We start from the raw sequence: 7802 nt of genomic DNA, 5'->3' as shown, positions 1-7802 counted from the left end.
CGGCTAGTTACATCGGATACTAATTATGTCCATGACGAAGGAGAACAGACCGCCTAAAAGGCAACGATCAGAAAACTGGTTGGAGGAAGATAAGGTAGTACTTATTTTTAGCCTGATAAAGTGCCTACTAATTTTTGTAGCATGGTTTTATTTATGTTTGACGCCTAGTGTTTGCTTTTCAGTATTTGCTGAAAGAGTTGGTGAAAGAAAGAGTAAATGCAATCGAAAATAAAAATACAGACACTAACACGAATAAACGGAAGGTTGCGGCTTGGGCTGATTTACAAACAACGTTGGTACATCTTTTGATTTCTGCCTTCAATATAAAATTTTGCCTTTACCTGTAATTCAAAATCCTGTCATTTCTTTTTCAGGTTTAATTCAATGTGCGCTGGTATGAACCGCTCCATTACCCAGTTAAAATCGCAATGGAGCCTCATAAAAATCAGTGCGAAGAAAGACAAGACCATTGCTAGGCAGGCTCAAATTAAAACTGGCGGTGGTCCACCATTATCAGTGCCTGACGATAGGGCTGATGATATAGCATCTTGGTTGCCCAATGAATTTGTAGTCGATGTTAACAGATTTGACTCGGACTCAAATAAAAGTGAATTAATTAACATTCAAGAGGAGGAATCAACTCAAAATACGCAAGATCAGGAATTGATAAATAATGAAGAAATCCAATATGAATTGGTGGTACTTGATGAAGAAATAGAAGATACACATGCTTGTACTACTAGAGGCATATTGGAAGATAAAGAAAATAAAAAAGTAGAGGCAAAAGAAAATAAAGCAAAACCTAATTTTAAAGCACCAGCAATCAAAAAAAAAAGGAAACTGTTAAACAAAGAAGGCTTAATTGATTTAAGCAAAGTTAGGATTTCCGAAATTGCAGAAACAGAATCAAAATGCCGGATTGAACTGCATGAAGTTCAAATGGAAAACGAACGGAAGAAAGGGAGAAACTTGGATCTTGAGCATCAATTATTACAGGAAAAACTTAAATATTACACTCACATTAATAAAGAATAATAAGTCTTTTGATGTTAAAGTTTTTCAAGTACTAACAGATTCTAAATAATAAGTTAGTTCCTCCCTTACTTCTGTTTGTTTTTAATTTGTATTTTATGCAGTTCCAATCCGCATTTTGATTGTGTTTCTGCAATATATTTAGACGGCTATGAATATGTTTACTAGTCATAACTTAATAAGAGTTTGAGATTACTATTAACTAGCTGTTGCCCACGACTCCGCCTGCGTAGACTACTATTTCTGTAACCTACAGGATCTGTGCATTTTTCCAGGATAAAAAGAAGCCTATATGTTATTCGAGACTATATAATCTATCTGTTTTAGCAATTTATTTGTTTATAAGAATTGAACTGTGATTTTTAGTAAGTAAGTTTAATAATTGTACTTAAATTAGTGATATAAAGTAAATACACATATGCCTAGTCACAAACATTCGCCTTTATAATAATAGTGTAAATTATGGTTATTTTGTTTTAAATGTAGAAGGTTGATAACCTCCGAATAGAAACGTTTATACTTAAGCAATTTCTTTGTTTTAAAGAATTGAACTGTGATTTTTAATAAGTAAGTTTGTTGAAACTAATTGTACTTAAATTAGTGATATAAAGTAATTTGTTTTGAATTTTTGCAGAATAATTGCTTTTTTAAAGAGAACTACAGGTTTTGTTTTTGTGATAGTAACAAATTGGACTGAAAATTGAAATACAGGTATTTTTCAATCAAATATTCTTTTTATTTTCATTAAGATGCCAGGAACAGTATCTGAAAAATTAAAATACAACATTTTCATGAACTCAAATGACATTACATAAAAGTAAATCGTTGGAATTTATCAAAATGTATTTTAGTACCATTCAAAAATGTTGATTTATAAAATTTTGTAGTATCAACTGCGACCTACGCCTCAACAATGAAGGTCGGTTGTCGTGAACACTGTTCTCCGTCGAAAGTTGCGGAGTTACAGGGACCTGCTCCATATGTTGTTCTGAAAAATATTATGAATTTGTCAACATTTTGTCATAAAGATTTGTATTCCTTATGTACAGTCAAATTGATAACATTTACCTAACAATGTGTCATTCATATCAATGGCTATATTATGTAATACAGCCAATGCTATGATCACAGCTTTTCCATTTTGGAGGCTTACTGGTAAGCCATGGAGTAGGCATTGGAACCGCTGCTTCCACACCCCAAAACACCTTTCAACAGTGTTCCTAGTTGAGATGTGAGCATTATTGTATGCTTCTTCTTCTGGACGACTAGGCCTTAAAATAGGTGTAAATAGATATGGCAGAAGAGGGTAGCCCGAATCGCCAATAAGGCGTCCTCTAAACTGCCTATCCTCAAATCGTTGTTTTATATTGCTCTCCATAAAAATTCGACTGTCATGTGTACTGCCTCGCCATCTAGCCACTATATCCATTATTTTGAGGTCAGCATCACAGACAACCTAAAATAAAAAAAACAGTATCCTGTAGGTAATCCATCCAATAATATAGTGTTGAATGTTGCTAAAATTTAGATCATACAAAGTAAAAATTATAGACATTATTAAAACAAATCTTTCTCTGTTGTAAACTGTATAAAATCAAAATATATTTTACCTGAACATTCAGGGAATAATAGCCTTTTCTATTAATATAGTACTGGGCCATGTCACCTCCGGTTTTTTTAATTTTAATGTGGGTGCAATCTATGGCTCCTATCACCCCAGGAAAATTTTTAATTGCTCTAAATTTGGCACTAATTCTTTCCTGCTCTCCTATAGTGATAGGCATTTTGATGAAGGAATTTGCCTTATTCGCGATTGCATGCGCGACTCTGGCGCATATCCGGCTCACTGTCGGCTGACTTAGGCCATGGAGGTCACCAGCATCATCTTGTACCTGAAAATGTATGAAAATAATTATAGCAGCCACGACAAAGGGATAAAATAAAACACTTTTTTGTGCTTACCTCACGACGTCCCCAACATCTTATGGCCACTAAAACTTGCAGTTCAGGACACGTGCCACCACCTCTAGCGCTCTGAACCAGATCATCTTCCACCAAATCTATGATGGTGCGCACTGTGTCCTTATTGAACCTATATTTTATTTTAAAATTTAGGTCCCGCAAATCGAATGGGTTGCTTCGTTGGCGGTAGAGCTTTCTACGTCGCGCTGGGTCGGCATTATTGGCTAACGGTCTTATTCATAATAAAATGCTAATATAGGTTTAAAACCTACATTAGCTAAAACGTTTGATAGGCTTAAAACACTCTTATAAACCTCTGATAAAAAACGTTATTCATAATCGTTTATAAACCTTTGATAGCTAAAACAGAGTTTAATATTTTCTTTCCACAGACTATACAAAAAGAATGAACGAAAACAGCTTTTTTGGTGATTTAACTTGATGGACCATGTAAAATCATAGACAAATCGCAGAAAAAAAAAACAAAAAATTGGCAGCTGTGACGTTTTACTTACTGACATTGACATTTGGCACGAAAATTTAATAAAGTTTTCGGTTTTTTCGATCAACTCCCAAGTTTTATCAAACTTTTATAAAACTTGGGATTGTATGTTCTGGATTCTGTACCTCTTACCCTGTACTCTGCAATAAGCTCTTACGACGACCCGGCTAGTTACATCGGATACTAATTATGTCCATGACGAAGGAGAACAGACCGCCTAAAAGGCAACGATCAGAAAACTGGTTGGAGGAAGATAAGGTAGTACTTATTTTTAGCCTGATAAAGTGCCTACTAATTTTTGTAGCATGGTTTTATTTATGTTTGACGCCTAGTGTTTGCTTTTCAGTATTTGCTGAAAGAGTTGGTGAAAGAAAGAGTAAATGCAATCGAAAATAAAAATACAGACACTAACACGAATAAACGGAAGGTTGCGGCTTGGGCTGATTTACAAACAACGTTGGTACATCTTTTGATTTCTGCCTTCAATATAAAATTTTGCCTTTACCTGTAATTCAAAATCCTGTCATTTCTTTTTCAGGTTTAATTCAATGTGCGCTGGTATGAACCGCTCCATTACCCAGTTAAAATCGCAATGGATCCTCATAAAAATCAGTGCGAAGAAAGACAAGACCATTGCTAGGCAGGCTCAAATTAAAACTGGCGGTGGTCCACCATTATCAGTGCCTGACGATAGGGCTGATGATATAGCATCTTGGTTGCCCAATGAATTTGTAGTCGATGTTAACAGATTTGACTCGGACTCAAATAAAAGTGAATTAATTAACATTCAAGAGGAGGAATCAACTCAAAATACGCAAGATCAGGAATTGATAAATAATGAAGAAATCCAATATGAATTGGTGGTACTTGATGAAGAAATAGAAGATACACATGCTTGTACTACTAGAGGCATATTGGAAGATAAAGAAAATAAAAAAGTAGAGGCAAAAGAAAATAAAGCAAAACCTAATTTTAAAGCACCAGCAATCAAAAAAAAAAGGAAACTGTTAAACAAAGAAGGCTTAATTGATTTAAGCAAAGTTAGGATTTCCGAAATTGCAGAAACAGAATCAAAATGCCGGATTGAACTGCATGAAGTTCAAATGGAAAACGAACGGAAGAAAGGGAGAAACTTGGATCTTGAGCATCAATTATTACAGGAAAAACTTAAATATTACACTCACATTAATAAAGAATAATAAGTCTTTTGATGTTAAAGTTTTTCAAGTACTAACAGATTCTAAATAATAAGTTAGTTCCTCCCTTACTTCTGTTTGTTTTTAATTTGTATTTTATGCAGTTCCAATCCGCATTTTGATTGTGTTTCTGCAATATATTTAGACGGCTATGAATATGTTTACTAGTCATAACTTAATAAGAGTTTGAGATTACTATTAACTAGCTGTTGCCCACGACTCCGCCTGCGTAGACTACTATTTCTGTAACCTACAGGATCTGTGCATTTTTCCAGGATAAAAAGAAGCCTATATGTTATTCGAGACTATATAATCTATCTGTTTTAGCAATTTATTTGTTTATAAGAATTGAACTGTGATTTTTAGTAAGTAAGTTTAATAATTGTACTTAAATTAGTGATATAAAGTAAATACACATATGCCTAGTCACAAACATTCGCCTTTATAATAATAGTGTAAATTATGGTTATTTTGTTTTAAATGTAGAAGGTTGATAACCTCCGAATAGAAACGTTTATACTTAAGCAATTTCTTTGTTTTAAAGAATTGAACTGTGATTTTTAATAAGTAAGTTTGTTGAAACTAATTGTACTTAAATTAGTGATATAAAGTAATTTGTTTTGAATTTTTGCAGAATAATTGCTTTTTTAAAGAGAACTACAGGTTTTGTTTTTGTGATAGTAACAAATTGGACTGAAAATTGAAATACAGGTATTTTTCAATCAAATATTCTTTTTATTTTCATTAAGATGCCAGGAACAGTATCTGAAAAATTAAAATACAACATTTTCATGAACTCAAATGACATTACATAAAAGTAAATCGTTGGAATTTATCAAAATGTATTTTAGTACCATTCAAAAATGTTGATTTATAAAATTTTGTAGTATCAACTGCGACCTACGCCTCAACAATGAAGGTCGGTTGTCGTGAACACTGTTCTCCGTCGAAAGTTGCGGAGTTACAGGGACCTGCTCCATATGTTGTTCTGAAAAATATTATGAATTTGTCAACATTTTGTCATAAAGATTTGTATTCCTTATGTACAGTCAAATTGATAACATTTACCTAACAATGTGTCATTCATATCAATGGCTATATTATGTAATACAGCCAATGCTATGATCACAGCTTTTCCATTTTGGAGGCTTACTGGTAAGCCATGGAGTAGGCATTGGAACCGCTGCTTCCACACCCCAAAACACCTTTCAACAGTGTTCCTAGTTGAGATGTGAGCATTATTGTATGCTTCTTCTTCTGGACGACTAGGCCTTAAAATAGGTGTAAATAGATATGGCAGAAGAGGGTAGCCCGAATCGCCAATAAGGCGTCCTCTAAACTGCCTATCCTCAAATCGTTGTTTTATATTGCTCTCCATAAAAATTCGACTGTCATGTGTACTGCCTCGCCATCTAGCCACTATATCCATTATTTTGAGGTCAGCATCACAGACAACCTAAAATAAAAAAAACAGTATCCTGTAGGTAATCCATCCAATAATATAGTGTTGAATGTTGCTAAAATTTAGATCATACAAAGTAAAAATTATAGATTATTAAAACAAATCTTTCTCTGTTGTAAACTGTATAAAATCAAAATATATTTTACCTGAACATTCAGGGAATAATAGCCTTTTCTATTAATATAGTACTGGGCCATGTCACCTCCGGTTTTTTTAATTTTAATGTGGGTGCAATCTATGGCTCCTATCACCCCAGGAAAATTTTTAATTGCTCTAAATTTGGCACTAATTCTTTCCTGCTCTCCTATAGTGATAGGCATTTTGATGAAGGAATTTGCCTTATTCGCGATTGCATGCGCGACTCTGGCGCATATCCGGCTCACTGTCGGCTGACTTAGGCCATGGAGGTCACCAGCATCATCTTGTACCTGAAAATGTATGAAAATAATTATAGCAGCCACGACAAAGGGATAAAATAAAACACTTTTTTGTGCTTACCTCACGACGTCCCCAACATCTTATGGCCACTAAAACTTGCAGTTCAGGACACGTGCCACCACCTCTAGCGCTCTGAACCAGATCATCTTCCACCAAATCTATGATGGTGCGCACTGTGTCCTTATTGAACCTATATTTTATTTTAAAATTTAGGTCCCGCAAATCGAATGGGTTGCTTCGTTGGCGGTAGAGCTTTCTACGTCGCGCTGGGTCGGCATTATTGGCTAAATGCACAATTGCATTTATAGCATTCATTTTCACAAGCAAGGATCACAGCAAGGATATTTTGAATAAATAAACCAACGAAGTGACATTCATATGAAATGACATTTATAAAAGTTAGGTTAAAATAGGTTTATTAGAGCTTTAAACAAGGCCCGAGCTCTCGATAACTTATCACACAGTTATAAGAGGATTTTAGCGCTAAATGACGATTATGAATAACAATTTTTATCAAACGTTTTATAAACCTCTAATAAGCATTTGATAAAATGTGAAAAATGATTATGAATAAGACCGTAAATGCACAATTGCATTTATAGCATTCATTTTCACAAGCAAGGATCACAGCAAGGATCACAGCAAGGATATTTTGAATAAATAAACCAACGAAGTGACATTCATATGAAATGACATTTATAAAAGTTAGGTTAAAATAGGTTTATTAGAGCTTTAAACAAGGCCCGAGCTCTCGATAACTTATCACACAGTTATAAGAGGATTTTAGCGCTAAATGACGATTATGAATAACAATTTTTTCAAACGTTTTATAAACCTCTAATAAGCATTTGATAAAATGTGAAAAATGATTATGAATAAGACCGTTAGTCTATAGGTCGGTTCATTAAAGTCACAGCCATTACTTTTTATTGATTTCTTCTGCTATTTATGAGATACTCAATTCGAGAAATAAGGCTGAGTTGTCACTGATACCATAAAGAACCGACTGCGACATCAGACTGATTCCAAGCAGAAAACCAATATAGGTACCTATCTACAAGAAAAATCATTTGTAATTGATTTTGATTTCGTGATCCAAGTAAAAGTATTATGTGGTAAAAGTTATGGAACCATCTCCCTTACGTGCCTATTCGTCGCATTTTATGAGAATTGACTCTTTTTTATGCTGACAATGATGATCCGGAAAAAC

At 34.1% G+C, this 7802-nt stretch overlaps 2 protein-coding genes across 2 annotated transcripts; both read right to left on the bottom strand.

Moving 5' to 3' along the window:
• Nucleotides 1-1783: 1783 nt before the first annotated feature.
• LOC135088339 (putative nuclease HARBI1) lies at nucleotides 1784-3166 on the bottom strand. Its single transcript, XM_063983188.1, has 5 exons — nucleotides 2995-3166; nucleotides 2643-2924; nucleotides 2101-2488; nucleotides 1887-2020; nucleotides 1784-1797 (listed from the first exon to the last, which is right to left on the bottom strand). Exons 2-4 carry the CDS (start codon nucleotides 2814-2816, stop codon nucleotides 1890-1892), a joined length of 693 nt encoding a protein of 230 aa, XP_063839258.1. The 5' UTR covers nucleotides 2817-2924; nucleotides 2995-3166; the 3' UTR covers nucleotides 1784-1797; nucleotides 1887-1889.
• Nucleotides 3167-5443: 2277 nt separating this feature from the next.
• Nucleotides 5444-7169, bottom strand: LOC135088338 (putative nuclease HARBI1). Its single transcript, XM_063983187.1, has 5 exons — nucleotides 6653-7169; nucleotides 6301-6582; nucleotides 5761-6148; nucleotides 5547-5680; nucleotides 5444-5457 (listed from the first exon to the last, which is right to left on the bottom strand). Exons 1-4 carry the CDS (start codon nucleotides 6905-6907, stop codon nucleotides 5550-5552), a joined length of 1056 nt encoding a protein of 351 aa, XP_063839257.1. The 5' UTR covers nucleotides 6908-7169; the 3' UTR covers nucleotides 5444-5457; nucleotides 5547-5549.
• Nucleotides 7170-7802: the final 633 nt, after the last annotated feature.

This window comes from Ostrinia nubilalis, chromosome 3 (genome assembly GCF_963855985.1).
Source record: "Ostrinia nubilalis chromosome 3, ilOstNubi1.1, whole genome shotgun sequence".
NCBI lineage: Eukaryota > Metazoa > Arthropoda > Insecta > Lepidoptera > Crambidae > Ostrinia > Ostrinia nubilalis.
Note: the sequence above shows the minus strand (reverse complement) of the source record. Positions and strands in the feature narration are given on the sequence as shown.